This window comes from Zalophus californianus, chromosome 12 (assembly GCF_009762305.2).
Source record: "Zalophus californianus isolate mZalCal1 chromosome 12, mZalCal1.pri.v2, whole genome shotgun sequence".
In the NCBI taxonomy this organism is placed as follows: Eukaryota; Metazoa; Chordata; class Mammalia; order Carnivora; family Otariidae; genus Zalophus; species Zalophus californianus.
The window spans coordinates 82,880,742-82,901,405 of record NC_045606.1 but is presented as its reverse complement, the minus strand read 5'-3'; the positions used below and the strand labels follow the sequence as shown (position 1 = coordinate 82,901,405).

At 42.5% G+C, this 20,664-nt stretch overlaps 1 protein-coding gene across 3 annotated transcripts in view; it reads left to right on the top strand.

The window, feature by feature from the left end:
- The first annotated feature begins 861 nt into the window (after nucleotides 1–861).
- Nucleotides 862–20,664, top strand: part of RBM28 (RNA binding motif protein 28) — a 31,048-nt gene continuing 11,245 nt past the window's right edge. The window contains exons 1-13 of one of the 3 annotated variants that reach the window (XM_027573250.2): nucleotides 862–1,081; nucleotides 5,547–5,705; nucleotides 6,009–6,103; nucleotides 6,511–6,586; nucleotides 7,253–7,345; nucleotides 8,525–8,596; nucleotides 9,371–9,524; nucleotides 9,693–9,835; nucleotides 11,613–11,685; nucleotides 14,216–14,325; nucleotides 17,084–17,157; nucleotides 18,121–18,256; nucleotides 19,260–19,324. In XM_027573250.2, coding sequence (XP_027429051.2) covers nucleotides 964–1,081; nucleotides 5,547–5,705; nucleotides 6,009–6,103; nucleotides 6,511–6,586; nucleotides 7,253–7,345; nucleotides 8,525–8,596; nucleotides 9,371–9,524; nucleotides 9,693–9,835; nucleotides 11,613–11,685; nucleotides 14,216–14,325; nucleotides 17,084–17,157; nucleotides 18,121–18,256; nucleotides 19,260–19,324 — 1,368 coding nt within the window. In that variant the 5' untranslated portion in view covers nucleotides 862–963. Of the gene's footprint in view, nucleotides 1,082–5,546; nucleotides 5,706–6,008; nucleotides 6,104–6,510; nucleotides 6,587–7,252; nucleotides 7,346–8,524; nucleotides 8,597–9,370; nucleotides 9,525–9,617; nucleotides 9,836–11,612; nucleotides 11,686–14,215; nucleotides 14,326–17,083; nucleotides 17,158–18,120; nucleotides 18,257–19,259; nucleotides 19,325–20,664 lie in introns of all 3 variants that reach the window. The other 2 variants (XM_035723344.1, XM_035723345.1) reach the window with 2 other exon arrangements.

The window sequence follows — 20,664 nt, the reverse complement described above, 5'->3', positions numbered from 1 at the left end:
GCACCCACATCTCCTGCTGGTGGGTGAGATCCCTCAGTCATGGGTCTGTCTGATAAGCTGACCTGAGGGAAGGTTTTCTCCTGTCTCTGGGAGGACCTGCATTCTGGGTCTGTGTGTATGTTATGTTTGCTTTGGGTGTGTTCTGTTGTCCTGTAGTGTGCATGTTATGATTTATTTGTAAGTTTTTAAAGTTAATGTCTGTCTACCCCCACTACACTTCATTCTCCATGAGAGTAGGGACTCTTGTTTTAGCTCACCAATTTTATCTCTAGTGTCTGGTACATAGTAGGCGCTCAGTAAATATTTATTGAAAGAATGATTGTGTATGATATGTGTCTGTGTGTGCTTTAAAAGTAGCTGTAATTTGTCCTCTGTTACAGGCGCGGTTATAGTTATTAGAGTGTGACAGATGTCTCATATTCTCTGAAATATGAGAATTCTTCAAATGATGTTTGTGATGTATGCATCTATGTGCATTCTGGTTGCATTTTATACACGTAAACTGGGTGTGGTGGCACCGAAGAAAGTATTCATTAAATATCCAGTACGTGTCAGATCCTGGGTGAGACCCCGAGCAAAAAACGACTTCCTCTGCCTGCGGTGGCACATTAGGATCATCTCCTGGAAGTGAGATTTTAATCTGGGTAGGAGCTAGAGATGCCAGTTTCCTACAGTGGCCCGGGGGGCGAAGGGGACCGGAGGGGCAGTACCGGGATTAGGGGTGGAGCCCCGCTCAAGAAGCTCCGCCCCCAGGCATGACCTCCCCCCCCCCCCCCCCCCCCCCCCTTTCCGGAACGCTTTTCCCCCCTCGCCACCATGTTTTCCTCCGGACTCTTTTGAGTGACGAGCACTTCCGGAATCTCCGGGCCACTTGGCGTGGTTGGCGTGCCAAAGCCCTGTCCTTGCCTCGCGTGCGCGGGCCTGGTTCCGTCGCGGTCTCGCGCGCCTCGGTTTCCCAGCCTCATGGCCGGGCTCACCCTATTTGTGGGCCGCCTCCCGCCCTCGGCCCGCAGTGAGCAGCTGGAGGAGCTGTTCAGTCAGGTGGGGCCGGTGAAGCAGTGCTTCGTGGTGACTGAGAAAGGTAGGGGGCGGGGCTGTCGAGGATAGGGCTGGGGTACCCGGGAGCGGGATCCGAGCGAGGACACCCTCTCAGACTTCAGCAAGCCAGATAATTCTTTCTTTTTTTTAAAAGATTTTATTTATTTGACAGAGAGAGACACAGCGAGAGAGGGAACACAAGGAGGGGGAGTGGGAGAGGGAGAAGCAGGCTTCCCGCGGAGCAGGGGGCCCGATCCCAGAAGCATGGGATCATGATCTGAGCCGAAGGCAGACGCTTAACGACTGAGCCACCCAGGCGCCCCAAGCCAGATAGTTCTTTACCCGCTCCTAGGAGAAGGGGCTGGGAATTGAGTTTCTTTTCTAAACCGGCTCGGTTCTGGATGACCCCTATGAGTCCATGGGGGTCCATTCTGAAAGGCAAGGCATTGCCTCAGGGTTACATAGCGTTTACTTTCCGTCTACTACGTGCGCTCCCATACAAGATCTTATTTGGTAACAATGTTAACATTTAATATTTAATACAGTTAACATTTAATAAAACATCAGTAAGGCTTATTGAGAGTCAACCGATTGCCAGGCACGGTGCTGAATTCCGCGCGTGTTAATCTCGTTTAGTTTTCTCAACAGTCTTGTTGAGTGGAGAGTCTCAACCCCATTTTACAGACAGTAATCTGGAGCTTAGGGAAAATTTGGTAACTTTAGTTGAAGTTCGTACAGCTTGTAAGTAGCGGATCCAGAATTTGATCATCCGGAGCTCCTAACCAGTATGTTACTCATTTACTCATTTATTCATTCAAATAGTTTTTGAATGCCTGCTATGCGCTAGGCACTGTTGTAGGTCCTGAGGATGGAGCAGTGCACCAAACCAAACCAAGCCAAAAAACTTGCTCTTAAATCTTCAAGATGGGGAAGACAGCCAATAAACAAGCAAGATATATAGTGATTATGGTGGTAAATACTAAGGAGAAAAATAAGTCAGGAAGAAGGATAAGGAGTCTCTGTAAGTGAGTGTGGGGGTGGGGGTTGTAGAAGAGTGAGGAATGGCAGTTATCTATAGATAGAGTAGCCAGGGAAGGCCTGACTGAGGTGAAGGAGTGAACATGTTTCTCTCCAGGAGGAGGAGGCTAGGCAGAGGAAACAGCAAGCTCAGGAATACTGAAGAGGACTATTGGTATACTGAAGGAATAGCAGGGAGAACAGGGTGCCCAGGGTAAGTGAGTGAAGGTAAGAGAAGTAGGAAGTGAGATTCTAGGGTACCAGATCATGGAGGACCTAAAGGCCATTGCAAAGACTTTGGCTTTTACTCTGAGATGAGAAACTACTGGTTTTGAGTAGGGAGCAGTAAGTATGATCTGGCTTACATTTTTAAAAGATACTCTGAGGCTGCCGTTGGGGAATAGGACAGAAGCAGGGAGACCAAATAGTAGGCTTCTGCAATAATCCAGGTGAGAAATTATGGTGTTGGACCAGGATGGTAGCAGTGGAGGTGGTAAAAAGTGATTGGAATATGGATATTTTTGAAGATAGAACCGAGAGGATTTGATGGATCAGACGCAGGGTATGAGAAAAAGAGGAGTCAAGTCTGATTCCCAAGGCTTTTGGCTTGAGCCACTGGGGATATTTACTTGTGTAATACTGCTATATGCCTCATATTCTGTGTGATGCTCATTGCATCACTATGAGAAAGGGTTGGCATGTATTGCAATGAGAAGGAATTGTAAGGGTTTTAGTTGTAGAGAAGCATTCCTTCCTCTTACCTAGACTTCAAGGACACTCAAGATAGGCATCCGATGTTATATTTAGCTCTCTTCTAAGTCATCAGGCTGTCTCTGTAGGTGGCCACTTCTTTGTCTTTCAGCAGAACAACTGGTGGGAACTGGCATCTTGTGGACCCCCATTTCCCCCCATGGTATCTGAGTATGTGAGTAGGCAGGCTAACTGTGTGCTAATAATCCCTCCATCATTAGCTTGTATTTTGTTAATAACGGAGGCCAGAGTTGGGATTGTCCACATGGCTCTGATTGCTATGCAAGCCGTGACACCAGCCTGGTTCTTTGCCATTTTAAGTAGAGATGTGGGTGAGTGAAGAATGAGAGTCCTGTACAGCCGTGTTTCTTAAACTGCAGATCATTACGCGTTAGTGGGTTTTGAGTGGGTCATGACAAGAATTTTTTAAACAAAGTATATGTATATGTGGTAAAGGGTTAATATTTATAATTTTAAAATATTTTTATTTGTTTAAATTTTTTTAAAGATTTTATTTATTTGTCAGAGAGAGAGAGAGAGAGAGAGAGAGGGCATGAGCAGGGGGAGCGGCAGGCAGAGGGAGAAGCAGCTTCCCTGCAGAGCAAGGAGCCTGATGCGGGACTGATCCCTGGGATCGTGACCTGAGCTGAAGGCAGATGTTTAACTCCTGAGCCCCCCAGGCATCCCTAAAGATTTTATTTTTAAATAATCTGTACACCCAGTGTGCGGCTCAAATTTATAACCCTAAGATCAAGAATCGCTTGCTATACTGACTGAGCCAGCCAGGCACCCCTTTGGTTTTACATAGAGAATATATATGTGTATTGGGTTCTACTATAAGTTACATTCATTACTGTGGGTCGTCAGAACACTTTGAGAAACACTACTGTCCAGTGCTCGATGCTTCTGTTCCAGGGAGGAACAGGCACTGAATGGGAATTCTCTTTTGGGTCCTCAAAATATAGCTGAGGTGTAATCTTACCTTGTATCCTATGTATGTGGTCTAAATCTAAAAAAAAAACAAACCCACAAAACCCGCAAAACAAAAACAACTCTGTTCCCTTTTTGAAAGACTATACACTTTTCTTTTCAGATAGTCAGGATGTGTTGGAAAGAGTGTTGCACTTACTGGGATGGGAAGGAGGGAGGGGATGTGGGATGAGGTCTTAGTGGTGACTCTACCTCTTGAAGATGGGGACAATTTCACAGGATGTTGTGAGGATTCAAGTAAAATGAGAGTGCTTTGTGCAGACAAACAGTGAATGGCATTTGTTGTGAGTACATGCTTTTATTTTGGTGCTGAACCCCTTTGTGTTTCTTTCTTTCTTTCTTTCGTTTTTTTTTTTTTTTTAAGATTTTATTTATTTATTTGACAGAGAGAGACACAGCGAGAGAGGGAACACAAGCAGGGGGAGTGGGAGAGGGAGAAGCAGGCTTCCCGCGGAGCAGGGAGCCCGATGTGGGGGGCTCGATCCCAGGACCCTGGGATCATGACCTGAGCTGAAGGCAGATGCTTAACCAACTGAGCCACCCAGGCCCCACCCCGCCCCCTTCACGTTTCAACTGCTTTGTGTTTGGTTGTACTGATCAGGAAGGGCCCTGACTTTTCTTGTTCTGATTTCTGACAGTGAGTGGGCTGGCTTTTGTGAGGAGTCCCGAGAAAAACCTTGATCTCCAGATCACAGTATGCCTTCATAGTGCAAAGTTTCAGCTTTAACCACTTATGTGGATCAGCGTCATGTGTTTGAGGGCTTGTACCCTGAAGTAGGTTCGAGGGTAGTTGAAAAAGAAGCAGAGCATGTGAGCTGTATTTCTTCTTTGGGTAGTAGGCAGACTACCTGGTCTTTTCCTTTTTGATGCAGTAAATGACTTAAACATTTTACTACACAAAAATGTTAAATCAAAAAAAGCATACCAAAAAGGGCAAAGGTGAGTTATAGTTTTTATTTGCAACTGTTCATCTGCTTGGTCCTAATATTCTTCTCTGTGGCCTTTATATTGGTGGAGTCCCATGGAAAGAACATGGGGCTAGTAATGAGGAATTAATTCAGCTACAAACACCTGGTGCATTAACCAGTTCACTTACTTTCCTCCGTCTCAAATTACTCATTTGGAAAGAAAGGATGATAATATTCACTTTATCTACCTTAGTGTGTTCTGAAGATGAAAGTGAGGTAAGAGATTTACAGCTTTGTAAAGGTTAAGCTTGATATTGATTGCTAAGGTTTGGTAATAATGGTAATAGTATCTGCAGGCTCCTGAAGCAATATTTATTGTTTATTGAGGTTCTTTTGTCAGGACCTCAGGCATTCATTTCTGATCTGCTGCATTATTGCGTTGCAGTTTTCAAAGCTACCATACTTACCTTTCCCACCTTCTCTGGTGATGTTCCATTCTATTTGATGTTGAATTCTTCTTTGGGGATATAATGGGTATCATGGACCCTCCGTATTCTCAAGATTATCAGGAAAGGAGGAAGAAGAGGCGCTAACAGTGAAGACACCAAATTAGAAGAGGAAGCCTAACAATTTCTGAGCAAAGTGGAGAAGGGGCCACTGATGCCAACTTTGTTTGTATCCCTCCTGAGAATTTTGGCAAACTGATAATAGGGTGGTCTGGCAGTATATCTGCTAGTTAGGACTTTGAGAATTTACTGTTTTTTGTTTTTTTTTTTTAAAGAGAGAGTTTACTGTTTTAGGGCTCTTGGCTTACAGTTCTCCCCCTCATCCTTCACTGTTCAGGGAGTAAGGCATGTCGAGGCTTTGGCTATGTCACTTTTTCTATGCTGGAAGATGTTCAGAGGGCCCTCAAGGAGATTACCACCTTCGAAGGCTGTAAGATCAACGTGACTATTGCCAAGAAAAAACAGAGGAACAAGTCCAAGGAAAAGGGGGAAAATGGTGAGTTTCTAGCAGGGAGTTTTCCCTCAGAGTGAGGAAGGGGAGGAGGGGGAGGGAGGATAGGGGATAGCTTCTAAATTTAAAACTTCCTTAAATTTCCTTTTGATGTCCAAAATCATCTAATGTATTTTATTACTCATTTTTGTCTTTTATTTAATTCTAACTTTGGAAATCTGGTGGTTCTGGGTGTTGTCATACTTAACCCTGTGAGAAATGCCTTTTTTTGCTAGTAGCTTCTTTCCTGTGATGTTCTGGGCCTAGAGGCTGGATCACAGACTTATTTTGTTGCCTCTTATTTTTTAGAAAATTCAGAACCCCCAAAGAAGGAACTGAAGCCTAAAAAACCCAAAGTGGCAGACAAGAAAGCCAGATTAATTATTCGGAACCTGAGCTTTAAGGTGAGTGACAGAGAACACTAACACGACCTGTTCTTAAGGCTCTTGGTGCTCATTGGTGGAGCTCCTCACCAGGATGGTATAATTGGACATAATTCCTTCTGGGCATGAATCTTAGCCTTGTTGAATACAGAAAATGGGCCTGTATAAACAATTAATTAAGAATAGTAAGTGTGAAGATGTCTTCCCTTTGGGGCACTACTGCTGGGATAGGGAGGGGAGGAAGAGCTCTTTGATATCTGTCTTCTTTGATCCAAAGCAAGTTGTCTTCTGTTTAGAAATGTTTGATGTCCCAGTCTCAAAAGTAAAAAAAGGAGTGAAAGTGTTCAAGTTCTTTGTAATGAACTAATTTAATGGTTGATGTTTCATGTTTATTTTCTGTGATAATATCTTTTCACGTTTGGCATCAGTGTTCAGAAGATGACTTGAAGACAGTATTTGCTCAATATGGAGCTGTCCTGGAAGTAAACATCCCCCGGAAGCCAGGTACTAGCAAACCTTCATTTGTTGTGGATTAGATTAAGATTATTTAACATAATGGTGTTTTTCCATTTCATCCTTGAACTAACCGATATTTGAAATAAAAATACAGGGGCACCTGGGTGGATCAGTTGGTTGAACATCTGACTCTTGATTTCAGCTCAGGTCATGATCTTAAGGTTGTGGGATCCAGCCCCGCCGTGGGGCTCACACTCAGCGCGGAGTCTGCTTGTCCCTCTCCCTCTGCCCCTCCCTCCAACTGTGCATGCACTCCCTCTCTCTCAAATAAAATCTTTTAAACAAATAGAAATACAAGGTTCATGTCATACTGTTTGTGAGCCCCAGATGATATGATATATATAAAGTATCAGGCACAGTGCTTGACACATAACAAAAACTCAAAAATAGTACTTGTTCCCCCAATGGCATTTTTAGTTAGATCTCAGAACTAGTTTTAGAAGACAAGTTATAGTTTGAGAAAATGCATTTGCTCTCCCCAAGCTTGAATCAGGGTATCCTCAGCAGGAGGACAAAAGCTATTGCTTTGGGCAAGGGGCTGACTGGTTGGCAGGGCTTGGGTCATCCTGCCAGCCCAGGTTGCTGTAATGTCCTTCTTGGTGTTCTTTGGCTCCCCACCTGCTGCCTCTAACTTTTTTGTACATTTGCACACAGATGGAAAGATGCGTGGTTTTGCTTTTGTCCAGTTCAAAAACCTTCTAGAAGCAGGAAAAGCTCTCAAAAGCATGAACATGAAAGAGATAAAAGGTGAGTTTTCTGTATCTCTATCGTTCACCCAGATATTTCTGGTGTTTGGTGAATTAGCACAGTAACCCACTTTCTACATTTTCAAAAGGTGTTTGAATTGTTGAGTCTTACTGATAATATAGAAGCTGTTTGATGAAATATTCCTAGTGCTTGATCTTAGGGTTAAACTTGAAAGAACGCATGCCATTATTTGCTTTACTTTATTTGGATGATGAGTATGCATTTAAATCCTTAATGAAAAAATGTCCCTGAAATAATCACTGATAGATGCAGGTTGCTGTCCGGGGGCTGTGGGTTTTGCAGGTTTCTCTGTCTTGGTTGTGGTCATTCTTCAGCACCCTTCAGCTCCCTTGGGCTGTTAAACTGACTGTGTTCATATACTAGATACTAAAGAAGGGCTTGGCTTGGAGACTTTGTAATTTCTGTGCAGAGTGCAGATTATTCCAGAGCACTTGTTTTGCCTCTTGCTTAGTCTAACTAGAGACTTGTCTGACTGGAAACACTGTTCCCTTCCTTTCCTTCCTTCCTTCCTTCCTTCCTTCCTTCCTTCCTTCCTTCCTTCCTTCCTTCCTCCCTCCCTCCCTCCCTCCCTCCCTCCCTTCCTTCCTTCCTTCCTCCCTTCCTTTTCTCTTTCTTTTCTCTTTCTTTCTCTTTCTTTCTCTCTTTCTTTCTTTCTTTCTTTCTTTCTTTCTCTCTCTCTCTCTCTCTCTCTCTTTCTTTCTTCTCTTCTCTCTATTACCCCAGGTGTGGGGGCTGTTGTAGAAAGGCAAAATAACTGTTTACATTGATGAAAAAGTTTAAGGGTTAAAAACGTAGGCTACTCTGAGGTTTATTTCAGGACCAACATTCTCTGAATTAGCAGTTTCTTTTGTCTGTTTTGGTTCCATCACGGTCTTTGATGAATAGGAAGTCATTTACAAGAGACTTTAAAAAGAGGAAGACCGGGCGCCTGGGTGGCTCAGTTGGTTAAGCGACTGCCTTCAGCTCAGGTCATGATCCCAGAGTCCCAGGATCGAGTCCCACAATGGGCTCCCTGCTCAGCAGGGAGTCTGCTTCTCCCTCTCACCCTACCCCCTCTTGGGCTCTCTCTATCTCACTCTCTCTCTCTCTCAAATAAATAAATAAAATCTTAAAAAAAAAAAAGGAAGACCTTTCTGATGCTACTTTTCTATCTGACAGGGCGGACAGTAGCTGTGGATTGGGCTGTGGCAAAGGATAAATATAAAAATACACAGTCTGCCTCTGCCCCAGGTAAGATGTGATGATATTGGGTAGGAGGGGTTGTATGTCCTGCGGTGGGTATGGAAACAGCTCTACCTATGGTAAAATTATAAGGGAACCTGCTTGTCAGTAAGAATACTGGGTTAAAGATACCAAAAGCACAAGATTAACGGAAAGAATAAGACTGAGGATTAAGAGAAACTCTGAATTCCTGTGGGCTCAGAAGTGAGCACAGAGCTGTTTGTCGATTCATGTTGTACCATCTGGTGATCTGGTCTCAAAACATGGGGTCTTTTGAGTCTAAGCTCACTCCTTGGTGTGAATGTGAATGAGGAGTGGGACCTGAGTTCATTGTCCCCTATGCTGGCTGTCCTTTCCCACTTTTCATAAAATGATGGACTATTAAGAATAGGGAAACTTAAAACTTGAGGTTTTTTTTAGAAAGCAGGCGGCTTTTAAGCCACCAGGAGCTCCGAGAACAGAACTCACCGGGATGAAAGTTCATGGCTGGGCCCCAGAGTGAACACTGTGCAGGCTGTGGTATGCAGTGGCAGGCCATTTGCAGAGGCTCAGCTGCTCCCTCTCTCATTCCGGTGAATGGGACAGGCCTCCAGGGAATCTCAGTGATGAGGGCTTTTTGTTGTTTTTGCTTTTTTCCCCTCATACTTTCTCTTACATGCAGTAAGAAAAATACTGAGAAAAATAGTTATAGTCCCAACGAACTAGGAACTTGGGGTATTGGTTAATCTTGTCCAAGGTAATTTTGGATTCTAAATGAATTCTTTTCTTTACCTCCGTGTGTAGGTGAGGAGAAGAGGCCTGAACCTAAACATCAGGAATTAGATAAAGAGAATGGCAGGGAAGAAGCGGATGCCACAGAGGAGGAAGAAGAGGAAGAGGAGGAGGGGGAAGAGAATAAAAAATCAAGGGTGACCAAGACTGCACAGATTCAAAAGAGGTAAGCAGCTCATCTTGTTCCGAGACAACAGACTCAGAGCTAGGCTTGTGTCTGGGAGGGACAGTGATGTCTTCCCTGCCCCCATCACGGCAGAGGCGACGTGTGTAATGACTATGGAGAGACTCCTCTGACAGCCCAGACCCCTGGTTCTGACCTGTGCCATTGCAGAGCAGTCTGGAGGGCCGCAGCCGCAGAGGGCAGTGAGGAGGAGCTCTCTGACGGCGACAGCATCCTGGAGGGAAGAGAGAGTATCGATGGCGGAGAGGAACCGGCTCAGAGTGATACCAACAGTGAAGAGCAAGAGGACGAAGGTTTGCCTGGGATCTTTGTGGACACCTTTATGTTTAAAACCAGTTACTGACAAATATGCATCAGTTCAGTGCACACCTCTTTTTAAATAGGGCTCTAAGGTGTTCTGTCAGATTTATGTTTCAGTGCTGGAAAGGATATCTTTATATTCCTTCTCAGCATTTTTGTTTTGTCTTTTAAATACGTTTGGAATAGTATTTGAGGGTTAAGATTCTCAGGGAATTTAAAACCTGGCTTAATGCTGAAGCACTACTTCTCTTGCTTCTCCAAGATGAATGAATAACTGGATAAGCAGGATATTGTATCCTAACACCAAGTGGATTTTATTTTTTATTTATTTTTTTAAAAAAGATTTTTATTTATTTATTTGTCAGAGAGAGAGAGAGAGCGCAAGCAGGGGGAGTAGCAGAGGGAGAGGGAGAAGCAGGCTCCTCACTGAGCAAGGATCCCGATGTAGGACTCGATCGCAGGACCCTGGGATCATGACCTGAGCCGAAGGCAGACACTTAACGACTGAGCCACCCAGGCGTCCCATTCCAAGAGGATTTTAAACAACTCTTATGAGTTGAGATGGGGATAAAGGACCTCTTGGGGCATTTTGGAAAACTGTAATCAAACATTGTTGCTCCCTTTATAAAGATTGCTGGGCATAAGTTCAACTCATTTATTGAGGGAGGCTGGTCATTACAGAATGAGGAATGGTCAATAACTGGTTCTTTAGGTTAAGTCTGGCATGTTGGTTTGGCCATATAAAAAATCTGAGGAAATAAGCTTTTTCCATGAGGAGAGAATGGTAGACACCGTAGAATCAAAGAAGCTTCTATACTGATGGGACTATGAGACCTTGCATTTAATAACCAGGTTCATCTGTCTCTTACCATTTCTTTACCTTGAAAAAATTATTGAGTCAATACATAATAATGGCAGAAAATTAAAAAGGATAGTGCAGGAGAATAATATAGAAAGAAAAGTTCCTCACCACTGCCCCCAAGAGTCCCTTAAAGTAACCACTGCTGTTTCTTTCATATTCTTTCAGAATATGAAAGAAGAGTCTTTCCTTGTACCCAGAGAGTCTTCCTTGTACCCAGGTCTTCAGCCACTTAGGACCCCTCTCCAGAAACAACCAATGTTAAAAGTTTCTTGTGTATCTATCTTAATACTTTTATTTTTTTAAGATTTTTAAAATTTATTTGACAGAGAGAGACACAGCAAGGGAGGGAACACAAGCAGGGGGAGTGGGAGAGGGAGAAGCAGGCTTCCCACGGAGCAGGGAGCCCAATGCGGGGCTCTATCCCAGGACCCTGGGATCATGACCCGAGCTGAAGGCAGACGCTTAACGACTGAGCCACCCAGGCGCCCCCTATCTTAATACTTTTATAAGCAAAAACACGTGCATGCACACACACGTCAAATATAGTGTATGTCTGTGTGTGTGAATGTGTATTTTTTTCTCCTCAAATGTTCTTAATGTTTAGACTGTTACAACAGTATATATGAATGTCTTTTGTCCCACACCCTTACCACATCGCATTTCATCCTTTTTTTTGGTTGTTGCCAATCTGTTGGAATAAAAAATAGTTTCTTATTTCTGGTGCTATGTTTTTCTTGAGTAAATTTGGGCATCTTTTCATGTATTTAGTTGTATATCCTTTGTTCACTTTTAATTTTGTTTTTTCTTATTCACTTAAGCAAGGTTTTTATATATCTAAGAAGTTAGCCCCTTGTCATGTGGGTTGCACTAAGTCTTTTTCAGTTTGTTGTTTTTTCTTTTTACTTTAGATGTGCAAGTCTCAAAGAAAAAGAAGAGGAAATTACCCTCTGATGTGAATGAAGGGAAAACTGTTTTTATCAGGTATGTCTTTGTACCTTGAGATCTGCTGTTTATGTTGCCCTCACAGGTTTTTCTTTTCTCCTTTTTTCCTTTCTTCTTTCTCTCTCTTTATTTTTGTAAAGATTTTATATTTAAGTAAGCTCTATGCCCAGTGTGGGGCTCAAACTCACAACCCCAAGATCAAGAATTGCATGCTCCACTGACTGAGCCAGCCAGTCGCCCCACTCTTCCCCCCGCCCCCCCCCACCCCCCGGTACTAATTCTGTTAGGTAGGCCAGAAAATTAGATGCCTTTAAGACCATTAATACATCTGGCCCTAGGAACATAGCAAACAGTGAGAATATAGGAGAATCAGAACTGCACACAGAAGATAAAGAGCAGGGGTCTGCAGATTTTGTCCTCATTTACATTTCCTTCTTTGTAATTGGAGTAGCATCATTTGGAATAAATCAGTTCTTCAACTCTTAGAAACATCTTCCTTCTGGCTTTTGTTTTAGGGGAATGCTGGGGAGGGGTGATACACTTGTCCCAGATAATTTTTCTCTATGCCTAACTTACCTTTTAAAGTAGTGTCCAGAATAAAATAAGGCATCCCATTTGTTTCCAGGAAATCTTAAGGAGGGAGTCAGGTGGAGATGGGTTTTATTCCATGTTGCCATTGCCATTTTAGTCCTACTGACTGTGGTACATTCGCCGTTTCATAGAGTCAGGATATCTTTAGGATACCTCAAGCATGTGTCCTTTCTTTCTTTCTTTTTTTAAAAGATTTTATTTATTTATCTGAGAGAGAGTGAGGGAGAGATAGAGAGAGAGAGCACACAAGCAGGGGGAGGGGCAGGCTCCCTGCTGAGCGAGAAGCCCAATGTGGGGCTCAATCCCAGGAGCCTGGGATCATGACCTGAGCCGAAGGCAGATGCTTAACCGACTGAGCCACCCAGGCGCCCCCTTTCTTGTCCTTTCTTAAGTGCCAGTGTGCTAGGGCTATTTGGGTCTTATTTTAAAGATGTGTATTTTATCTTCCTGTATAGTCTTTTAAGATTGTTTTTATTATACAAGTAACTTATGCTTATTGTAGGAAATTTAGGAAATAAATGAGGAAAAAGACACAAAATATTAACCTTAATGATTGCTCAGAGAACACCCACACACATGCCCATATCATAGCTGTTAACAAAGGTGAATTTAGCCTTCATAAGCTGCATTGTAGCCCATTTTCTTCTTTCACGGCTTGTCTCTTCATAGTTGTTCTTATTGTGTTGTTTGGAATGGCCATATAAATAATTCTGTATTTGTAGAGGATGCTGTTTAATAAGAAGGAGGAAATGTCACCATTCCTTATTATTTCTACATCTTTTAATGAAACTTAGGAAAATAAAGGATGGGAGAGAGAAAACTATACACAATGAGACAAATTAGAAGAAGTGACATGGCTAGGATATGTCTTATTGCAGAACATCTTTTTTGTTTCAGTTACTTCATAAGATAGAATTGTTTATGGGGTTGTTAACTGAGTATAGAGAAGAAAAATTATAAATATTTATTGGGGACTGTTTTTTTGTTTCTTGTTTTTACCCTGGAAGGATGTGCATTGCTGGGGAAACGAAAGATCTTTATAATGTATTGAAATTTGGTAGAATAAAATCTTCTAACATTTTTTTAATCCCATCAAGAGAAATAAGTGCTTTTCTTGTTTTGCACTTAGCTAGTAAACTTTACTGTGTTTGCTTTTGAGTTATTATTTTGAAGGATTTTCTGGCTTTTGTAAAGTTTTAACTGAAACCTGGATTTCACAGCAACACAGAAAGGAAAATGGGTAATCAAGAGAGACAGACAGACACATGTACACACTTGACTTTTCTCATCAGCCTGCTGTGAATCTTCTGTTTGTAATAAGAGAAACTAATTTTGGCCAGTGTTAATGAAAAAGCGGGTTTGTTCGATGAACATTGGGTGGTTCACAGGATCAAAGCTGTCGAAGAGCAAACCTTAAGAAGGAGATGAAAATCTGGGATGTTTTGGGCCCCAGCTGTAGGAAGGCTGTGGGTCTGTTCTCTGAGAACACTCACTGCCTTTTTTTTTTTTTTCCTTCTCAAGGCATAACATATATTCTGTAAAGTGCATTACTCTAAATGTACAGCTCAGTGAAATTTTTTGTTTGTATATACCCATATAACCACCACCCAGATCAAGATATAGGACATTTTCAGATTTCTGCTTCCCAGAAGTTTCCTTTGGGTGGGGTATTCCTATTTTGAAATGAATCTGCATCAACGGCTTTTGGCCTTTGTGTGTGTCTGTTCAAGTTTTAAATTCCTGGGGGAGAGAATCTGATTGACATAGAAAGGCTAGTTAGTTATGGATGAGGGGCAGAGTCACACATCAGACGCTGGGCCACTGGGGGCCTCCCCTATGTATTGGTACTGTACCTGAACCCCAGAGGGTGGTCATGAACAAGAGTACCACTCCATTTGGTGTCTTACTCACCTTGTACTAGAACACAGGATCTCACTTTAGTAATTGACTTTTCTTGTGACTTGACTATCTTCCGTAGAAACCTGTCTTTTGACTCAGAGGAAGAAGAACTCGGGGAGCTCCTCCAGCAATTTGGAGACCTTAAGTATGTCCGTATTGTCTTGCATCCAGACACAGAGCATTCTAAAGGTACTTGTTGTCAGCTTGTTAGGCCCTAAAAAGGTGGAGACTGCTGCCATGGACACTGATTAGGTTACTTGAGAACATAATGTGTGTCATTCTGCGGGGTCTACAGTCTATCCAGCCCAGGTTTCTGTGGTCCATAGAAGCACCAAGGACATTCTGAGGTTGTCTTCCAAGATATCAAACTCAGCATCTTTAATGGTGCTGCCAGCCACAATTTTGTCTAAGCTTTTTAAGCCCTTGCTTATTTACTTTAGGGTAATGAATTCCATTTGTTGTTCTCCTTTGAATTTCAAATGTGATAGCATCTCATGGGTATTAATCATTCCACATTGCTTGAAATTACTGGGATCTTTTTCAGTTGCTTTTGTTAGAGATGGAAGCTAACAGAAATTTTGTTGCAGTGGCAACAGTCAGAAGGAAAGCTGTACATAGCAGGACTGCTGCCTTAGATGTTTTTTTCTCTAAAGCTATTTCTTTTGAACTTTGAAGGATTGGCCCCAGTTCATTCTAGTGTACTGTTGTTCAGGGGAGCAGCATCTTTTCCGTATATTTATAATCTTTGATTTCATCAACTGCAGTCATTCTCCTAAAGCAGTGAATTCTTAATTCATTCTGGTTCTTGCTTTCTTTGAGATCTAGCAAAAGCTATGAACCATCTCTCCAGAAAAATGCCACTTCTGAGGGTTTGTGGGCTTTCTGGAATCTATTCAAGGGTTAAGAACCTCTGTTCTAAACCTTATTTTCCAAATTGATGAGACCTGATCATTTTTGGTTTTTCCTTAGCCAAAAAGATATAAGTAGGTCAGTATGATGGAAAGAAAGCTGAACTGCTTCCTGGATATTAGGGATCTAATTGTAGCTGAGCCATAGACCAGCTGGGTGATTTTGGTAAATTGTTTAACCACTTCAGGCTTCAGTTTCTTATCTGTAGAATGAGTAGGTTCAACTGGAGTAATCACTTAATGTGTCTTCAACTCTAATACTCAACTATGCTTCTTGGACCTTCTCCATTTCCAGTATGTTTTTCTAAAAATGGGCAACTAGAATTGCATAGACTGTTCCTATTACTATAGGATATTGTATTACTTTGATATCTTTTGTTTCCTTTTGAGTGCAGTAGTCTGTTGGGTTGGTATTTTCAGAATGTAGTCAATAGTTGACTTGCTCTGTCTCTTTCTTGATCTATTAATATTAGCTTAGAGTTAACGATTTTAATAAGCATAGTTTTAATCATTTTTTTTAAGATTTTATTTATTTATTTGTCAGAGGGAGAGGAAGAGAGAGAGAGTGAGCACAAGCAGGGGGAGCTGCAGGCAGAGGGAGAAGCAGGCTCCCTGCCAAGCAAGGAGCCCAATGCAGGACTCCGTCCCAGGACCCTGGGATCATGACCTGAGCTGAAGGCAGACGCTCAACCGGCTGAGCCACCCACGTGTCCCAAATACATTTTCTTTTTCTAGCTCTTATTAAATTTTTTTGCCTACTCACACAGCCTTGGCCGCCTCCTAGCATTTATCCCTGTCAGCATGCCATTTCGCTGTCTAGGAGAGCTAAAAATTATCTGTAGACTTTTAGGGAAGTGTTAAGATTAAACCCAATACTGACCTAGGAATTTCCAGTGTTAAAATTCTTACCCATTCAGAGAGAAGTACCTTTTTTCTTCATATTGGATGGATAAGCTAATCTGTCAGTTAGAGCATATTTCCCCCATCTTCCTCCCTTTCTTTCTGTATTGTTTGTTTCTTCCTATTGAGTATCTATTAATGCCAGACACCATGGTAGGTGCTAGCAGCCTAGAAATATGGCCCTTACTCCTGAGGCATTCCTTCTGTTTGGGAAGATGCCACCTGACGGGAGCTGTAAAAAGAGAGATGTGATTGGAGGCTTGGTGGGTGGGGCACTTGGCCCTGCCTGGAGGAGGCAGGAAGGACCTCACCTAGATGGTGACTCTTGGGTTGGCCTGCCACGTGTGTTGTCTCAGTCTGCTGCCATTCATTCTTGTAGAGGACAAAAGGTCAATCAATGCCCTAGTAGCTCTAGGACGTTTTTTTCATATATGAGGGAATATTTAAATTTGTATAAAGGAATACTAACAAAATACTGTGAAACTTGTATTTCTTTTTTGGAGTCTACTGTAAGGTGAACTTTTTTTCTTTGCTGATAAAAACTGCTTTTTATCAATAGCAGAAATTAGGATGGATTGATTGGCTCTGCATCTAACCAGTGACAGGTGAGCCTGTGCAAATTTGAGGGTATGAGTCAAGAGTTGAGCTTATGGCTTTCTGGTTCACTGCTGTATTCATGTGATAGAAGCCAGGGACTTTGACTACAAGAGGCCGGTCCGCTCATATTTGATGTCTCCCAGGTGGCTTTGAGGACAGTGAGATCTGTAATTAATTTCTGGTTAGGTGGTTCCTGCCTCATTTTTTAGTCCTCTAAAAGGCAAGCCAGTAAATAATGCTGATTTAAGTGGAATTTCTCTACCATATCTTGTGGCTTTTTCTTACTAAGGAGAGCAACGATGAGACTAAAGTTCTAAGAAGCATTGGAAAAGATGAAGTAATAGTAAAATTTCATTGTAAGCACGTGTCCCATCTGTCTTTGAACCTTCAGTGCCTGGTGCAGTGCCCGGCTCCTAGCTCCTAACAGAAGGACGCTGCTCCCCCTTCCACTCTGTGTCAGCCTGCCATTTGTAGCGTCATCTTTGGCATCCTGGTGGGCCATAGGGGTTTGGCATCTCATTTAATTTTGTTTCTCGGTGCAGGTTGTGCATTTGCCCAGTTCGTGACTCAAGAAGCAGCTCAGAAATGCCTTGAAGCTGCTTCTCCAGAGACTGAGGTAAGGAGGACATTTCTTTTACCCCTTAACTTAGGGCACAGTGGCTCCGAACCCCAGCATCTGCTGTTTATGCCCAGCTTTATTAGTACTGTCAATAATATAATAATAATAAAGCTAACACTTACTGAGCACTTGGTGTGTGTTAGGCACTCAGCTTTACATGTATTACCTTATTTAATCCTTATGTCAGTTCTGCAGGGGTATGGTAATTACAATTATTATACCTATTGGAGTGCCTGGATAGCTTAGTCGGTTAAGGGTCTGACTCTTGACTTCAGCTCAGGTCTCAGTCTCCAGGGTTGTGAGTTCAAACCCCATGTTGGGCTCCACACTGGGCATGGAATGTACTTAAAAAAAAAAAAAAAAAAGATCAATTATTATACCTATTTTATAAGTGAGGAAGCAGGTATAATTATCTAATGTTTATTAATCACTGTATGTCAGCCTCTATCATAGGGTGATGACGTGAAAGGTTGGGACAAGAAGGGATTAAGGTCATCTGTAAAGTGGAGTCAATGAGAAAAAATGTATGGGTGATGGATTTTTCTGTGTATTCTATAAGCAAGTATATAGTGTTTTGAGATAAGTTATCCTGTACTGTCATTATCTCTTAAATTCTCCTAAGTAGAGTTAATACTATCATTTCATTAGCTTTCTTTAGAATTTAAAAAATTGGCTCTATATAGATCAATTTTCCTCAATTTGGGTCTACTTTGGGCCTAATCAACTCCCATAAAATAAATTACTACTAACTGCCCTAAGTATACACATGGCCTTTTGCACAGCTATACTAGATGTTAGGCTCAGTAGCCCACTTGCAGCCACCTGGGCTAAAACAGCCTATGGGTTGGGTTCCATAGCATAATTGGGATTTGCTGTTTTCCCTTTCCTTGGCATTCCTGGCCGGGGGCTTTGTCTCTACTCATTGTGAATTTTAAGAGAGAGGGTTGCAATCTGTTACAGGGTGGTGGGCTTAAACTGGATGGCCGGCAGCTCAGGGTCGACTTGGCAGTGACCCGTGATGAGGCTGCAAAGCTGCAGACAAAGAAGGTGAAGAAGCCTACCGGGACCCGGAGCCTCTACCTGGCCCGAGAAGGCTGTGAGTAGTGGAAGGGGGGGTGAACCCGGCTTCTGACCAGCGGGCCCCGTGCTATGACAGTGACCAGCAACAGTATGTCTGGGGGCATGTTTCACATTCAAAACCCACATGTCCTCTTAAACAGCGTTACATTATTATTCCACTTGAGCAGATGGGGCTTTCTGTTAGGAAGCCTTCACTCAGTTTGTCGGTTAACCAGCCCCATTCTCTTTTCTGCCTGCTTGCCTTGAGACCTTTAGGTCAGAGGATTAGCAGGGCAAAGAGGGAGGAAAAGCTCAAATTACCTTTGCTTCTTGTCATGATTTCTGATAGTTTTTCTGAAGGAGTTGAAAATTATGACTAAAATTACCCTTCTGAATTATTCATAGATTTAAAATGTGCACCCAGTACCTTTCCCTTAATGTCAGAAAGATAATCAGAAATGAGCTTCAATTAAAAAACAAAGCAAAACAGAAGAATCCCTTCCTCTAGGTCATACAGTATTTGTCAGCCTACCTGCTGCGCAGCCGCACAGCCCAGACTAGTGATGTAAGGCCCTTAGCCTTTGGTTCTAGGCCTCTGTTTGGCCAGGTGGCTGTTTTCAGGTTGGCTTAACTCACTGCTTAGTACTGACCCCCAAGTACTCGAGGAACAGTAAAATTCCAAGGGCAGGTTATAGGTGGAGCATTTTTGTATCCCAGATACCTAAAATGCACTTGTTATCAGAACTTCTTCTAGGCCTTTCCATCTGATGTTGGGCATACGCACATGAAGCTTTTTGAGGGGAGGGAAGGAGGAGAGGAACAAATTCACAAAATGTTCAGTTTTAGTCCTTGAGAGCAGCACAGAGCTGAGAACTTAGCCCTGTAGCCTATTTCTGGACCTACCCAAATGCCACTATGTCCTGGCCAGCATAGTCCTCTGGGCCCTGTACAAAGAGCTTGCATCATTCAAATCACATTCCTCTTGTTGCTCAGTGAAAATTCCCTTGCTGATGTCTTGGCCTTTTTCCCTCTTTTTGCAGTGATTCGTGCTGGGACTAAGGCTGCGGAGGGTGTGAGCGCTGCTGATATGGCCAAAAGAGAAAGGGTGGGTAGATTAGGCACCAGCCTTCAAGTTCTGCATGACTTATTATAAATCAATAAATAATAGCTATTGAATGCTGGAGGTGCCTGTCAGAGAGCCACGCATCAGTCACAAACCCTGCTTGCTTACCGTCTTGTTAGAGGGAAGCACACGTGTAAAACAGCAAATAACCCAACATTGTACATCATATTATATGAGCGTTGTATGCCATTATAAGGACTGGGTCTTATTCTTTAATTTCCCAATGCTCAGCATTAAATGTTTGCCAAAATAGTATGCTTCTACAAAATGCAATAGGCACTTAGAGGCTAAGGCTATATATAATTAGGTGTCAGTATAAAGGCAGAATAACCTAAGAAAGGAAGATCAGAGTGGGCTGGAGTTAGTAGGGAAGGAGGTAGATGTGGGTCTTAGGAGGAAGAGTTAAGATTTTGGGAGGGGCTGTGTCCAGATTATAAAATCATCTTAGGAAAACTCCATGTCATGGGAGTTTCCACTGATAACTGATATCATTGAGTTTCTTTGCTGCTTAGTAGTGTTCATTCGCAGTAATTTTAACTTTAGCCCAAGTAGTCTACTTTCAAATAAGCCAGCCTAGAATGATAAAGAGGCATGACCATGAAGAGAATGAGCTTTGGAGCTTGAAGGTACAGAAGATGAAGAAGAGAGATGAGAATATAATGACACCAAGAGGCAGTGTGTTTTTCCTGTGTACAGTTTCTAGTCTCGTGTTCACAACTTTTTTTGGTATTGAGCATCTGGAAGTCATGGTATTTGGTGGGCATTGTATGCCCCTTTCTGATCACAACCTGATAGTGACACATTTTAATTTTCCCTTAGAGCAAACTTTTCTAGCAAAAAGCTCAGATTATATGCATTATAATTCACCGCAGGCACAGCTTTTCCTGGGAGAAAAATCATACTGTTGAGCTCAGGCCTGAGAGCCTCTTCAAATAACCCTTTAATATTCATTTCCAGAGTATCTTTATTTAGTGATTCGTTAGTACCTTTACCAAATAAGGAACAGCAGAAATAAGACTTGGTAAAAGAAAAAATTTAATTTAAACTTTTTTCTACTAACCTGATTTTTAAAAAACACACCAGGAGAAGGATGTTACCCTCTTGCTTTAGCAAACGTTGCCCTGGGACTGGTGTTTTGTGCAGCATAGTTGAGTCCAGTGCTCCAGAAGCAAAATTCCTTTCTGTGGTCGTGGACAGTCTTTTGCCTCAAGGTGGCAGAGTTGAGACAACATTCTATCAAGTATTCTTTAAACAAATTCCATTTCCTTTTGGAAGGACTAGATAATTAGCTGGAATTGGTGGGCAGATAAGGACTAGGCATA